At 44.2% G+C, this 17,032-nt stretch overlaps 1 protein-coding gene across 4 annotated transcripts in view; it reads right to left on the bottom strand.

Annotated features, from left to right (window-relative positions):
• Positions 1-17,032, bottom strand: part of LOC124555563 (carbohydrate sulfotransferase 5-like) — a 641,036-nt gene that overhangs the window by 98,231 nt on the left and 525,773 nt on the right. For all 4 annotated transcript variants that reach the window (XM_047129520.1, XM_047129521.1, XM_047129522.1 and 1 more), the window contains one exon: positions 8,003-8,153. In XM_047129520.1, the coding sequence (XP_046985476.1) occupies positions 8,003-8,153 (151 nt within the window). The remainder of the gene's footprint in view (positions 1-8,002; positions 8,154-17,032) is intronic.

The raw sequence follows: 17,032 nt of genomic DNA, 5'->3' as shown, positions 1-17,032 counted from the left end.
CATGAACGTTTGCATGCTGGCATACAACATTCTGGCGGTCACACCGGTTATTAATTAATAGCATTTCACATCTGCAATGCTTCGTCTCGCTTTTACATTAACCTGTGATCTTGCAATGTTATTCATTTAAATATGTCATACAGACAAATGTATTCCAGAAATTTAATTACTCTACATTAATTATTTGTTGGAGTCGAGATTTTTTTCCGTCAGTGTATTAATGTTTGTGTTTCAGATGGCAGTATATTTCCAGTTATTTGACGGAGAATACAAAAACGAATAACTTACCAGAGCCGGCCGGAGGGGCCGTGCAGTTATGGGCGCTGCAGTCTGGAGCCGGGCGACCGCTACGGTCGCAGGTTCGAATCCTGCCTCGGGCATGGACGTGTGTGATGTCCTTAGGTTAATTAGGTTTAAGTAGTTCTAAGTTCTAGGGGACTGATGACCACAGATGTGTTCGCGCCATGGAACCTAGCTCAGGCGGTCACGGCATGGGGTCGGCACGGCTGAACATCCCTGTCGGTACCTTGCACAACCTGACTCTTTTTCTGCACGTCTCGCAGCGGTCCACGCTGCAATAAGTGGTTACGAAGGCTTCTGACAGGCAGTCATATTAATGTGACTGGGAAGTGTAAGCGATGCTTGTAATGTTATCCTTAAGGGTCACTAATTTTTTGACCGGTGAGTTTCTGTTATGTACCATAAATTAAATGAGGACATTATACTTGCTACATCTGCAAATTTCACCCAAAAGTAAAAGACTGCTGCGATTGTCCTCGTTGGGTCCTAAGAAGAAATGACTTGGCTTGCTCTGCCTTGACCCATTACATCAAATGAACAATGTGATCTGCAGAATGAGATGGCATTCTGTTACGATAATTCAATTAACTACATATTTACATTAGACAATAAATGGATTTATCGTGCACAAGTAATATTTTGTAATATGAATTGTCTGGAATTTCATACTGTGAAGGCCTAGAGGCACACTTTCCCTTTATATTGTAGAAGCTGATTTCCACACAGCACATTTTTATATGGAATGGAAACAAACTGGGTTGTTTGCCCGAGAGAAACGATGATTTTTTTTTTTTTAAAGTGTCATATAAGAGACTGCTATACATAAAAGTGAATTGCTAAGTTTGCTAAATTCATATGTAATACCTGCAAATTTTGGTAAAGGGAATAGATTGGTATGGGTGAATCTTGATTTGTTCAAACTTTCGAACAGATGAGATGCACAATTGTTTGTTAGGAATATCATATGACGGATTTCTTACAGTTCATAAAAATAGTATTGTTCTACCGTTAAACAATTTTTATTTAAGAACTGCACTGCTAGCCAGATAAGTAGTTCGTATAGGCTCTGTACCATCACTTAACGGCTGTTTATTATTGAATAAACGAATAACTGTAAATATGGGACGTTCTGAGCGCCCAATTACAGTTTCTTGTGAAGAAATGTACAGGTACAGAGAATGGTAACGTGAAAGAAGATAGTTGCATTAAGACTCATGAGATGCCTGTGAGAGTGAGTGTCTTCTATGCATGGGTACATAATAATCAGACTGAAGTTATGTATATAAACAAAACGAGTGCACAATGGCAGCTGTAATTATTGGCCACAAACCAAAAATCCTAGAAATAGAACAAATAAAAGTCATGTTGCGAAAGCTGAAAATACTCTAGTATCGCTATGTGACTATCGACGAAACATGGATTCCTTATCACAGAAAGGCCGTTACCATAAATGATAGGGTGCCTAAAAAAGGCGAATATCGATCCATCGACGGTAAATATGATACTGACTGTTGTTTTGGTCCCACAGGGTAGAAGAATTATTTACTATTTGTGAAATATTAAAATAATGACTGGTTGTTATTGTGCTGCGTTAGTGGACAGGACTTTTGATGTCTTGAAGGAAAAGCTGTTGCCAGCTTTTAACTCCGAAGAGCAATCGGCTGCAGGCAAAACCAGTAGTTGTCTATAGAGGTGCAACAACACTGAAGCGTTGCCATACAGATGCATACAAAACCACGTCACGTAGGTGCGGTAGCTGCACGAAACAGCCACACCACGCCCTCTGCAGCTGTCAGGGGCCTTCTTTTACCGATTCCACAATAATATAGCATAAACGATGAAAGAAACAGACGAAACGGGCAGCAGAACAGTTTACCATCCACCCTGCTCCCCAGATTAGGGTCTGCAAAACATTTTATGTTTCTTGAGCTCCAAAAATGACTTAGACAGAAGTAATTTTCGTTGAACGAAGAAGTTATCTGAGTTGTTAAGAAGTCTTATTGTGGAGTTCGAAAGGCATTTCTTTTCTGGAGAAGATAAGAAATTGGATTCTGCGAAGGTCAATGCGGTGAGCTAAATGGAGATTATGTTAAAAATAGTTTTCGTTATTTACAATTTTTTAATCAAGTACGCGGGGGTACCCAAAAGAAACTGAACTTATTTTTTTAACTTATTTGTTTACATTTTAAGCACAAACCTTCAATCCCCTTCGGCCGGCCGGGGTGGCCGAGCGGTTCTGGGTGCTTCAGTCTGGAACCGCGAGACCGCTACGGTCGCAAGTTCGCATCCTGCCTCCAGCATGGATGTGTGTGATGTCCTTAGGTTAGTTAGGTTTACGTAGTTCTAAGTTCTAGGGGACTGATGACCTCAGAAGTCAAGTCCCATAGTGCTCAGAGCCATTTGAACCACTTCTTTCAATCCCCTTCAAAGCACTCTGCACTTGCACTAACGTGCTTGTCTAATCTTTTGTCGGCTCCTGCATCGCATTTTTCTTCACCTCAGAAACATCAGCAAAACGCTTTCCTTTCACGTTTCTTTTCATTCTAGGAAACAGAAAAAGCCGCACGGGACAAGATCGGGGAAGGGGGGAAGGGAGGAAAAGGGGCCATACCATTTTTGGACAAAAACTGTAGTAAAGACAGGGCTGTGTGAGCAGGGCCATTGTCATGATGAAAGAAAAAATAAAAACCAGTCACCCGACTGCCACAAGCCAGGCCGCTTCCGCCACACACTGTTGCGCAATCTTTTCAATGCTTCCAAGAAGAAAGCCTCGTTAACTGTCTGACTCTGTGGAACAAGCTCTGAATGGACGACTCCTCTCACATAGACAAATAAATCAGCTTTGTTTTAACGTTTAATTTCACCTGGCGAGGCGAATTTGAAGTCTTCCATGGCTTGACTATTGCTTTGATTCAGGATCGTAAGCATAATACCAAGTTTCGTTACTTTTGATGATTTTCGTAAAAAATTTTGAATCATTTCTGGACTTTTCATTCAAAAGATCTTGGTGGTCTTCTTTCAAAGCACAGCATGCTTCCACGCACCCTTGTTTTTGTTCATCAGTCATCAGCCGTGGCACGAATTTGGCAGCCATACTTTTCACTCCCAAATCTTCAGTCACAGTTCGCTGCACTGAACACAAAACATTTGACACTATAAACTCTGCCGGAACTAGTCCTGATTTTCTTCAGCGACGGCATTCGACTTAGACTCTGGAATGTCCCTTGTAAGGGCTCCTAGCAGCAAGACGAGTGCTACAAAAGCTCTGCACACCAAAAAATTACCAAAAAGAGCAAGGACGATTAAGTGTTTAGGCTCCTTCAAAAAAGTCATTAGAGACGGAGCTTGAGCTCGGATTGGACAAAGACTGGGAAGGAAATCGGCTGTGTCCTTTCAAAGGAACCACACTGGCATTCGCCTTATTCGATTTACGTAACTCACGGAAAACATTAGTTTGGATGGCTGGACGGGGATTTGAACCCTCGGTTTTCCCGAATACGGGTCCAGTGGCGTATCAAGTGCGCATCTCGATCGATTTTAACGAAAGGCAATACGTCTACGAACATAAAATGCAAAGTTAAAATTCAAATGGCCACTGCTGAGATACTTATGTGGTATACTATGTAACTGTTAAAGTAAATGGCATCAGTATTGTTGAGGAAATTAAATAAGTGTGTGATTATGCTCTGAAACAGTTTGTCTTGATTGGAGGGTAGTCCAACACATAGCAGAGTTATAACATTCAGAGATCCAATTACTGCTTCTCGTTCCGTCTCCGTCTTCTCTCCTGCCCTCTCCTCTGCGCAGCATTTTACGCTGGATAAAGGCATGGCTAGAAGAATGAGATTCAAGTGTGAAGAAGATGGAAATGGAGCGGGCGGTGTGTGTACGGCCGTGGACTCCACTGCCGACACGGAATTCAGCCACTTGTCTAGCACATGGTTACACACAGCGAAAAACGCCTTTACCAAGGGGGAAAAATGTTCAGAATTTTATTTACAGAGAAATTCTCAACTTATTATTTCAGGAGTTTTCTGAAATCTACGCAAGAAATAAGTATTGACAACATAAAAAAGGAATGACTTCAACGTTCGGGTTTCTGCAAGAAGTTTCTGAGGCTGAGTGGAGGGGCACAGTAGTTAAGGAAATTGATTCTTACTCGGGAAAGGCGAGGTTCAAATCCCCGTTCGACCACATATAACCAATTTAAGGTTAAATTCCTTCCACGTCTTTGCGTGCCGCATTCTTGTGCACTATCTCAAACGATCTCGGTTTCATCTCTCATCGTCCTCGAACTTAAGTAGTTTTAAAGAATAAGGAAAAGACTAGATTTCTTCCTTAGGCAATCTGAAATAACTGTAAGAAATCTTTTTCGCAGGTATTCACTTCAAACTGTGCATGCCCATTAGTATATAATAGCCCACCCTGCTGCTGTTCTTGCATACTTTAGATTTTGTTAACGAATAAGTATGTACAGACTTTCGATGGAGTAGACAAAAAAAATGAAGATATATCTTGCATTGAAGTGGAAAATACGATGTAGGAGATTGTATAGTAACTGTTACTGCAACGTATAACAAACAAATATTATGGATTTTCTAACTGAATCGAAATCTCCTATTCCGTCCTGAGTTATCCGAAATTTGCGATGGCATATAGTTTTTTAGCAATGTTTATTCTCATTTCGGTCGTACAGTGCGAAATGCGTGGTCTTCATATAAGTACTTTCAATTCGTAAATATTTATGAAATTATACTCCTTTCCAAATTTGTTTATAATATTATTACAAATTTTTGTGAATTGTTAAAGCCGGCCGTTGTAGCCCAGCGGTTCTAGGCGCTTCAGTCCGGAACCGCGCTGCAGCTACGGTCGCAGGTTCGAATCATGCCTCGGGCATGGATGAGTGTGATGTCCTTAGGTTAGTTAGGTTTAAGTATTTCTACGTCTAGGCGGCTGATGACCTCAGATGTCGCTTGTGAGCTACGAAAGAGACACCAATGTTTTCTTGTTTATCAAAATACGCATTCGTACATGTACTCGGCACTTAAAAATGGACGTGCGTCCGATACTTATCATCGCTTAAAATTAAATTAAATTCAGAAGGTATCCATTTTGGCCTTCAGTCCTGCATTGTCTTTTCCATATTGATATTATTATTGTTGCAATAAAAGAGAGAAAATATTGCGCCGGCCGCGGTGGTCAGCGGTTCTAGGCGCTCAGTCCGGAACCGCGCGACTGCTACGGTCGCAGGTTCGAATCCTGCCTTGGGCATGGATGTGTGTGATGTCCTTAGGTTAGTTAGGTTTAAGTAGTTCTAAGTTCTAGGGGACTGATCACCACAGATGTTAAGTCCCATAGTGCTCAGAGCCATTTGAAACATTTTTAGAGAAATTATTTTCAGGTGGCCTAGTAAAATGAAGAGGTACTAGTTTCATGGGATCACATGCCGCCATATTCAGCTAAAACAAAAAAAGAAAAAGACTGCCAAATATTTGTATATTTGTGGCTAGGAGTGAATTTCTTCTATTATGTCTACACTGGAAATGGTACTGTTGTGTATGGCGACTCTTGCACGCACGCACGCACGCGCGCACGCGCGCGCCCACACACACACACACACACACACACACACACACACACACACACACATACATACAGAATTGATTACTGGGCATAAAAGCTCGTAGCAGGCACTAAGATAATTATAAGCGTACAAAAGGATATTGAGCTGTTAATTATCACGTGCTATGATGATCAAATCGAGATAATCGAAATGCAAGTCAGTGGGAATAAGGGGAACTGAGACAAGTTTAAGTAGCATTAATTGTGACATTGAAATTTTGCAGCGCAATACACCTCAAATATTGCAACAACTTACACAAAAAGAATGAAGCACCCAGAAGACATGGTCGTGTGTCAAGGTAATTTTATACAACAACGTGAGAACAAATACACTCGCCATAAGGCTTCCTGTCGACCACGTCTGACCACCACAATGGAGAATCGCCGTATTGTGCACCACATACATCTTAACCTCTTCTTCACATCTGCACCTGCCATCCGAGAACAATGTCGGACTTCCTTCAACGTTTTGTGTCATCCTTCACCACTGATCGGAACTAGAAGCGGCATGGCAAGGCAATTACAGTCCGCCGCGCGGGGTAGCCGTGCGGTCTAGGGCGTCCTATCGCAATTCGCGCGCCTACCGCCGTCGGAGGTTCGAGTCCTCCCTCGGGCATGGGTGTGAGTGTTGTCCTTAGCATAAGGTAGTTTAAGTTAGATTAAGTAGTGCGTAAGCCTAGGGACCGATGACCTCAGCAGTTTGGTCCCATAGTCCTTACCACAAATTTCCAATTTTCCAATTATAGTCCCATCCGTAGTATGCTGTTAGCACCATAACACAAACTGTTTTGTTTGGAGTTGCGCCGGGACCGGGATACGTGGACTGCTGATGAATGGCGTCGCATTGTGTTCAGCGATAAATCGCGGTTCTGCATTACCCTGGATTGTCCGTCCCCGGTAGCTGAATGGAATCGATCAACAACGAACTTAAACGGATGTCTTACGACGTCCGCCCCGAGCAGATGCAACAAACAAAATCGATAAAAATGAGATTTAAAAAAATAAAAAAATGGTCAGCGTGACGGATTGTCAATCCTCTGGGCCCGGGTTCGAGTCCTGGCTGGGTCGGGGAATTTTCTCCGCCCAGGGACTGGGTGTTGTGCTGTCTTCATCATCATCCTATCATCCTCATCGACTGCTGGTCGCCGATGTGGCGCCAAATTGAAAGACCGGCGAACGGCCTGCCGGACGGGGGGCCCTATCCATACGATTAAATAAATAAACTACCCTGGATGACTCTCGTCGAGGAGTATGGCGGCGATCTGGAGACAGATCCGGCTCTTCCAATTGTTTTGCCGAAGCAGTGCGGTATGACTCGTGGTGTCGTGGTGTAAGTCGCCATAGGATATGATTTCAGGTCGACGCTGCTAGCGACTGAAGGAACTATGGCGGCGTAACGGTATGTCACAGACATCCTGCGTCCTCTTGGGTTACCTCTCATGCGATTGTATCACGGTGCCACTTTTCTACAGAACAATGCTCATGCACACATGGCACGTGTGTCTATGAACTGCCTGCGTGATGCCGAGATACTCCAGTGGCCAGCAAGATCCCCACACCTGTCCCCGATAGAACACGTGTGGGATCTGCTGCGACTTCAACTCCATTCGAGTGCCAGTATGCAGGATACCCAGGACCAATTACAACAGTTATGAGCCAGCTTGCTTCAGGAGAGGAAACAAGAGTTTCATGACACCCTTTTAAACTGAATTAGTGCATGCATCCTGACCAGACGGTGTGCAGCATCACACTGATAAGTGGGCTCATAATGTCAAGTTCTTTGTAAATTTGACTCGATTTTGTAATCACTGAAATAATATCACACATCCGCATAACCTGTGAAGTTTTATATCGTTTCTTCCTACCGCTCTGGGTGATTTACTTTTTCTCGGGCATGCAAATAAAAGTGGTCAGTTTCGGAACTGAGGACGTGATTGCTTGTAAAAATCATCCAGTTTGAAACACTATCATGGCATCGTCACCCCCTCCCATCACAATCACCACTCCCCCTCTCCTCTTCCCTGTTCTCGACATTCTCCAGCCTACGGAACCGCTAATGTGGAGTGGGGACTGGCCTCACCTGAATGGTGCGTCCGATGTCGATGAAAGGGGTGCGCTCCATGTTGGCGGTGCTGACGAGTCTCTGGCTGGCCAGCAGCATCAGCACGCCGATGGAACAGATCAGCGCCACGCCGCACACGCTCCTGCGCCGCGACATCCCCTCCGCCTGCCTGCAACGCAAAGAAACACTTCGCTACTCTCTCTGGCCTTCTGCTAGACTGCTAAATCTTCGCATACGCTACTGATGAAAGGATCGCTTGTACCTAGCATGTAATTGATTCAATTTGATATTAGACTTCGATAGAATTCAAATACGAAATTGTTTTGGAGATGCCTGGTGAACTTAAAATGGGAAGCCGGAAAAAAGGAAGAAAATAAATAGACGATGACGACGAAGATGACGACGACGACGAGGTTCTACACGCGAGAGTGCTTCGGTAAATTTCAATCTTCTAAGTAAAGAAAGGAGGTTAAGGGTTAACGTCTTGTCGGCAACAAGCTCGTTAGAGGTGAAACACAGTCTCGGGTTTGACAAGGACGGAGCTGGAATTCATTTGCAAGATTTCAAGCAAACCATTAAGATATTCGCCGTACATTATTCAGGAAAACTGCAGTTAAATATAGACAGCCGCACCGATTTTTTGAATCCCGCCCATCACGTTTTGCGAGTCCATTATTTGTCACGTGGCTTCGTTATTACTGTACAAAACTGTAAAACAGCTTCAATGGCTCAATCGTCAGTTTCACACAGAGATCAAAAAGACGTCATGGAACAAATAGAATGGCGTAGAGAGAGTCATATTCTTTATTTACAGTCGCGAAAGAGCGAGGAAAGGGAACGACTAACAACTTTACGAAATATCTTCCACCAAATCAGGGCTGTGATTTAGTGTGAATTAGTTTCTTGAGAGTTAATAATGGGGACATTGTCTTGTTTTTTGCTCAATGCTCGTTTAGTAAACAATAGTGTAATATTTAAGCAACGTTACATTTATTGAACTTCGCTTAGATTTGCCTGTCATAGATAGCGCAGAAAAAACTCTCTATAGTCTCTACACTCCTTTCCACAACGAATGAAGACACTTTTTTGTTAATTTTGCTATCGGGGAAACTTGTTAACAACTATCGAGCGAGGTAGTTCAGAGGTAAAGGCAAACGCAGTGTTCAGATACCATCTGGTCTTCCACATTTTGGTTTTGCGATGTTAGCGTAAAGTCTGTTAAGGTAGAAACCGGCATGGTTCCCCCGAAAAGAACTCGGCCGTTTCCTTTCCTAATCCTTGCGCGATCTGAGTTTTACCCCGCGTCTAATGACCTCATCGTCAACTGGACGTTAAACGACAATCTTTCTTCATGTCATGTTCTTCGCCACGGAAATGTAAACCACAGGGTAAAGAATTAACTTCTGGAGCAATGAATATCTTGAAACACAAGTTACAGCCCGAAAAGGACATACACTACGTGATCAAAAGTATTCGGACACCCCCAAAAACATACGTTTTCCATATGAGGTGCATTGTGCTGCCACCTACTGCCAGGTACTACATATCAGCGATCTCAGTAGTCATTAGACATCTTGAGAGACCGGAATGGGGCACTCCGTGGAACTCACGGACTTCGAACGTGGTCAGGTGACTGAGTGTCACTTGTCATACGTCTGTACGCGAGATTTCCACACTCCTAAACATCCTTAGGTCCACTGTTTCCGATGTGACAGTGAAGTGGAAACGTGATGGGACACTTACTCCACAAAAGCGTACAGGCCGACCTCGTCTGTTGACTGACAGAGACCGCCGACAGTTGAAGAGGGTCGTAATGTGTAATAGGCAGACATCTATCCAGACGATCACACATGAATTCCAAATTGCATCAGGATCTACTGCAAGTACTATGACAATTAGGCGGTAGGTGAGATATTGTGTGATGTCCTTAGGTTAGTTAGGTTTAAGTAGTTCTAAGTTCTAGGGGACTGATGACAATAGATGTTAAGTCCCATAGTGCTCAGAGCCATTTGGACCATTTGATTTGGTAGATGAGATAACTTAGATTTCGTGGTCGAGCGGCTGCTCATAAGCCGCACATCACGCCGGTAAATGCCAAACGACGCCTCGCTTGGTGTAACGCGCGTAAACATTGGACAATTGAACAGTGGAAAAAGTTGTGTGGAGTGACGAATGACGGTACACGTTGTGGTGATCCGATGGTAGGGTGTCGGTATGGCGAATGCCCGGCGAACGTCATCTGCCAGCGTGTGTAGTGCCAACAGTAAAATTCGGAGGCGGTGATGTTATGGTGTGGTCGTGTTTTTCCATTCAGGATTTCCCATTTGAGTTCCCGAAGCATCGCCGTAATACTTGCGGGTTTGATCTTGCAGCCCCGTTTGAATTGGTTCAATGTCTTCCTTTAATCCGACCTGATGTGGATCTCAAACACTCGATCAGTACTCAACAATGGGCTACACTAGTGTTCTGTTCGCCGTCTCCTTTACAGATGAACCATACTTTCCTAAAATTGTCTCAATATACCAAAGTCGACCATTCGGCTTGCCTACTACAATCCTTACATGTTCGTTCCATGTTCCCCCTGTTCCACTCAGCCGGCCGCAGTGGCCGAGCGGTTCTAGGCGCTTCAGTCTGCAACCGCAAGACCGCTACTGTCGCAGGTTCGAATCCTGCCTCGGGCATGGATGTGTGTGATGTCCTTAGGTTAGTTAGGTTTAAGTAGTTCTAAGTTCTAGGGGACTGATGACCTCAGAAGTTAAGTCCCATAGTGCTCAGAGCCATTTGAACCATTTTGAAAGTAATTGATTTACGTCACAGAAGTGCATGCCACGAACAGAATACTCACACTTGACCAGCTCGTGTTGTCTTCTGAGCTCAACAGCATTTGGTTCATTTTCATTTTTCGTTGTCTGCGCTAAAAACCCAATGCCACTCAGCTACTCACTAATAGCCATATTTATTTTCATGTCAGATGATTGTAACAGCTGTCAAGAATAAACAAATGGCTTTCCTCAAGTTCTAGCTTCTTTGTCGTCTGAATTGATATCAAGATTTCTAGGAGGCTTTTTCTCCCGTTCGTTTTCGTCACATATTCGCGATGTTTGTGAAACGACTGTGGAAACAAAGCCTATGTCTGTAAGGTAATACCAACATTTTAGTAGAACAAAAGAAACCAAAGTAGTTCGCTATTATACCCGGGGCACGCGATGACAGCTCACCGAACCTCTGCCGAAGGAGTTGTTGGCTTGCGGTATCGGGGGACATCAGTTCAGCACACAGCATCTCGAACGTTAGTGTTGGCTTTCGAGACCACAGCCATTACATCTCCTTCAGGTAATTTGAACCATTTGTTCCACTCACGAATGGCGCGTGGCAAGAATGCCTGTCGGTAAGCTTCGTATTAGCTCTAATTTCTCGGTGTTTCGCATAGTGGTCATTTTGCGAGACATATGTGGTCGAAGTAGCTTGGTGCACGATTCTTAAGGGAATGTACTATCTCTAAATTTCAATAGCGAACCTTTACGTGATGCACAACACCTCTCTTGTAGCGTCTGGCACTGGAATTTTGTTAAGCATCTCCGTTTTGCTCTCGCGCCGACTAAACGATCCAGTGACGAAACGAGTCGCTCTTCGTTCCATCTTTTTAATATTCTTATACACACACAACAGCCATAAACATAGGCACTGGATCTACTTCCGTGGAGTGTGACGAATGTCTTCTATGATCATATACGTAATCTAGTACAGAACGAGACTTACCACGAAATGTCGAACTGATTCCAGTAGAACTCATTGACGCGTTTTTTTTAACAAGGTAAGTAATTTTAATTGACATTTCTGAATGTCGCAAGTGATGGACATTAGTCCATTCTGAATTCAGCTTTATTATACACTGAAAAAAAAAACCAAAAAACTGGTGTTGGCATGCGTATGCAAATACAGATATATGTAAACCGGCAGAATACTGCGCTGTGGTCGGCAATGCCTATATAAGACAGCAAGTATCTGGCGCAGTTGTTAGGTCGGTTGCTGCTTCTACAATGGCAAGTTATAAAGATTTAAGTGAGTTTGGACGTAGTGTTATAATCGGCGCACGAGCGATGGGACACAGCATCTCTGAGGTAGCGACGAAGTGGAGATTTTCCCGTCGACCATTTCAAGAGTGTACCGTAAACATCAGGAATCCGGTAAAACATCGAATCTTCAAACCTGCAGCGGCTTGAAAAAGATCATGCAAGAATGGAACTAACAACGACTGAAGAGAATCGTTCAGCGTGACAGAAGTGCAACCCTTCCGTAAATTGCTGCAGATTTCAATGCTGGGCCATCAACAAGAGTCAGCGTGCGAACCATTCAACGAAACATAATTGGTGTGGGCTTTCGGAGCCGAAGAACTACTCGTGTACCCTTGATGACTGCACAACATGAAGCTTTGCACCTCGCCTGGGCCCGACATTCGCTGTGGCCGAGCGATTCTAGGCGCTTCAGTCCGGAACCGCGCTGCTACTACGGTCGCAGGTTCGAATCCTAGGGTATGGATGTGTGTGATGTCCTTAGGTTAGTTAGGTTGAAGTCGTTCTAAGTTCCAGGGGACTGATGAACTCAGATATTAAGTCCCACAGTTCTCTGAGTCATTTGAACTCTTTTTTGATGACCGAAAACATGTTGCCTGGTCGGACGAGTCTCGTTTCAAATTGTATAGAGCGGATGGACGTGTACGTGTTTGGAGACAATATCATGAATCCATGGACCCTGCATGTCAGCAGGGGACTGTTTAAGCTGGTGGAGGCTCTGTAATGCTATGGGGCGTGAGCAGTTGGAGTGATATGGGACCGCTAGTACGGCTTGATACGACTCTGACAGGTGACACGTATGTAAGCATCCTGTCTGATCACCTGCATCCATCCATGTCCATTGTGCATTCCCACGGACTTGGGCAATTCCAGCAGCACAATGCAACACCCCACACGTCCAGAATTGCTACAGAGTGGCTCAAGGAAAACTCTTCGAAGTTTAAACACCTCCGCTGGCCACCAAACTCCCCAGAATGAACATTATTGAGCATATCTGAGATGCCTTGCAACGAGCTGTTCGGAAGATATCTCCACCTTACGGATTTATGGATAGCCCTGCAGGATTCATGGTGTCAGTTCCCTCTAGCACTACTTCAGACATTAGTCGAGTCCATGCCACCTTGTGTCGCAGTACTTCTGCGTGCTCCCGGGGGCCCACATATTAGGCAGGTGTTCCAGTTTCTTTGGCTCTTCAGTGTATTTCTGTGGGCCAATGACCTTCCTGCTGACGTGGCATGATGTTGTTCGTGTTGCAGTGTTTTAACGGGTTCGTGTATTGTTTTCTTAAAGACAGATAGTAAACAGCCCAACAAAAAAATGGTTCAAATGGCTCTGAGCACTATGGGACGCAACTGCTGAGGTCATTAGTCCCCTAGAACTTAGAACTAGTTAAACCTAACTAACCTAAGGACATCACAAACATCCATGCCCGAGGCAGGATTCGAACCTGCGACCGTAGCGGTCTTGCGGTTCCAGACTGCGGCGCCTTTAACCGCACGGCCACTTCGGCCGGCAAACAGCCCAACATTTACACAGGTGTATATAGAAAACTGCCTAAACACTATACTTCGGCTGGATATTGCACTAAAGCAACGGCTACTAATCCAGCGTGCAGATTCAATCCGAGTCTGGCACACATCTGTATGTCTGTTTATGTGTTATACTACACGAGCAGTTCTTTGTTTACTAGGTAATATTTTGCAGATTCCACATTTCTGTATTCTGTTTGTACCTGGAGAGCTCTGTTGTCTGGAGTAGCAGTTCACGATGAGTAGATGGCGTCAGACATTCTGTAGTGGTACGATATTGCTGTGTTTGTGATGTTAACAAGAACGATGCAACGTTCCTTCGGACATGTATGTATGTATGTATGTATGTACTGTATATCCGAATGAACAGGCACTGCGGCGATTACAGCCGTTATGAAATACCTGAAATGTATTTGCAGATGCAAATATGAACAATATCAGCTGTATAAATGAATGATGACAGCGAAAATTTGTGGCCGACCGGGACTCGAACACGGATTTCCCGCTTTACGCGAGCGGTCGCCTAAATCGCTTTGGCTATCCGTGTCGACTCACGGCCGGACCCAAACTTCCATATGTCGTCCTTCCTGCGTCACAATCCGTACTCGTACCCACATTATGTAATTCCAGCACAGGCGAGGAGATTTTAACTGGAAATTGCTGCCTGGTATCGGCGCATAAACACGATATTGTAGTAGCTTAGTTGTTAAGGAGAACGATGCAGCTTCCTCAATGAATAGTGAACATATATATGAGATTGGACAGTTCAGCTCAACGGTCACTGGTGTCAGTGTGGTTATATGGATACCTACGAGTGGAAGAAGATCACATGGATGATAAAAATGAGCTGAGGACTGACCCATCTGTGTGACCTAAGCTGTTTTTAGCTTTCGTTAATGTCGTTTAGAATTTCGGTGCCAAGCCTTCATCGAAACGCACTCAGTTCTTACAGGTGACGAACTTAAGCAGGAAAACCTCAATCGCCATACATTTTTGAGCTATAGCTCAACTTACGACGCAAATGACCGCGAGCATTGCGCTTTCTGGGAAGTGGGAAAACTGAGGGCTAGTGTGCGCAGCAGCAACGTAGCCTACTTACACTTTAAATGAAGCAGGAGACAGAGCCTCGGGAATTCAGTGCTCTTGGGATTGAAAAGACGTCGGAATTGGCTCAGGAGAACCTACGACTAATAGTAAGATCCTGAAGCTCGTGCTGTGACACTCTTTTGGCCGAACACCCTACTACTCGGCTCGTTTATTGATAACCGGGGACAATAAAATAATGGTAGTCCAACATGCAGTCGAATCCTAATCACACAGCATATGAAACGTACTTCCTAATGCTGCATTTGCACGCTTAACGACAAATCGTCAGTGTATTGTAGTTTTACAGAAACAAATTTGTTTCAGATGTCAAGAGTAACAGCAGAAATCACGGAATTATCGGTGGAAGGCGAAATGTCAGACAGACTTGAATAGTGTTTCCTGTGAAAGAGAGTCTTCAGGAAGGCGTTGTTGCACATCGTTAGCCTCATGCAGGTCTTGTTACAAACCACAGACAAAATACTTCAGTAGACAGATCTATTTTCCTATGCTGCGATGCTGTATGAGGTGCATTTAAGTTCTAAGGCCTCCGATTTTTTTTCTAATTAACTACTCACCCGAAATCGATGAAACTGGCGTTACTTCTCGACGTACACATTTTTCACAACGCTGACGCCATGATTCCACGGCAGCGGCGAAGGCTTCTTTAGGAGTCTGTTTTGACCACTGGAAAATCGCTGAGGCAATAGCAGCACGGCTGGTGAATGTGCGGCCACGTAGAGTGTCTTTCATTGTTGGAAAAAGCCAAAAGTCACTAGGAGCCAGGTCAGGTGAGTAGGGAGCATGAGGAATCACTTCAAAGTTGTTATCACGAAGACACTGTTGCGTAACGTTAGCTCGATGTGCGGGTGCGTTGTCTTGGTGAAACAGCACACGCACAGCCCTTCCCGGACGTATTTGTTGCAGTGCAGGAAGGAATTTGTTCTTCAAAACATTTTCGTAGGATGCACCTGTTACCGTAGTGCCCTTTGGAATGCATTGGGTAAGGATTGCGCCCTCGCTGTCCCAGAACATGGACACCATCATTTTTTCAGCACTGACGGTTACCCGAAATTTTTTTGGTGGCGGTGAATCTGTGTGCTTCCATTGAGCTGACTGGCGCTTTGTTTCTGGATTGAAAAATGGCATCCACGTCTCATCCATTGTCACAACTGACGAAAAGAAAGCCCCATTCATGCTGTCGTTGCGCGTCAATATTACTTGGCAACATGCCACACGGGCAGCCATGTGGTCGTCCGTCAGCATTCGTGGCACCCACCTGGACACTTTTCGCATTTTCAGGTCGTCATGCAGGATTGTGTGCACAGAACCCACAGAAATGCCAACTCTGGAGGCGATCTGTTCAACAGTCATTCGGCGATCCCCCAAAACAATTCTCTCCACTTTCTCGATCATGTCGTCAGACTGGCTTGTGCGAGCCCGAGGTTGTTTCGGTTTGTTGTCACACGATGTTCTGCCTTCATTAAACTGTTGCACCCACGAACGCACTTTCGACACATCCATAACTCCATCACCACATGTCTCCTTCAACTGTCGATGAGTTTCAATTGGTTTCACATCACGCAAATTCAGAAAACGAATGATTGCACGCTGTTCAAGTAAGGAAAACGTCGCCATTTTGGCGGTAAAATTCTATCTGCCGTACGGTGCTGCCATCTCTGGGACGTATTGACAATGAACGCGGCCTCACTTTAAAACAATGGGCATGTTTCTATCTCTTTCCAGTCCGGAGAAAAAAAATCGGAGGCCTTAGAACTTGAATGCACCTCGTACACTTCCCGTTTCCCTGCGGCAGGGATACAGCGGTCTAACTTTTAATAAAAGTTGCAACATTCGTAAACAATAAGGGATTATACGAGAATTTGCTGAGAAGTAATGCCTTCGAATTTTCTATGTGAAAACTCCTACAGCTTTTTAAATAAAACATTATTAACATTCCACATCTTCGTTCTTCATGTCTACATATTTGCAGTCCTCTGCCGCTAGATGGCTTCGAATTGTAGTGTGCAACATGGCGATGTGTAACGCAATTATGTCGGTGCGCGTAATCGAGTTTCGAATTCGAAGAGTTCGTCCACATATGGCGTCTCATACTTGGACAGCACAATTCAATGCAATTCCGACTAGATAGTTTCGTGTGGAAATGGGGCCACATTATTGTTGGAAAGCTATGGATGATCCCAGGGCTGTTGACATATTCCGTCAGATATTTCCAAACGCATTAGTAACTTTGATAGTTTTTCAAACCAACGTGTATTAGAAAGAGTTTTGCTCTAAGAACTAGTCAAGAAATAAGAACACTACTGTAAATCAATCTGTTGAGAATAAGAAATTAGATATGC

This window comes from Schistocerca americana, chromosome X (assembly GCF_021461395.2).
Source record: "Schistocerca americana isolate TAMUIC-IGC-003095 chromosome X, iqSchAmer2.1, whole genome shotgun sequence".
In the NCBI taxonomy this organism is placed as follows: Eukaryota; Metazoa; Arthropoda; class Insecta; order Orthoptera; family Acrididae; genus Schistocerca; species Schistocerca americana.
Note: the sequence above shows the minus strand (reverse complement) of the source record. Positions and strands in the feature narration are given on the sequence as shown.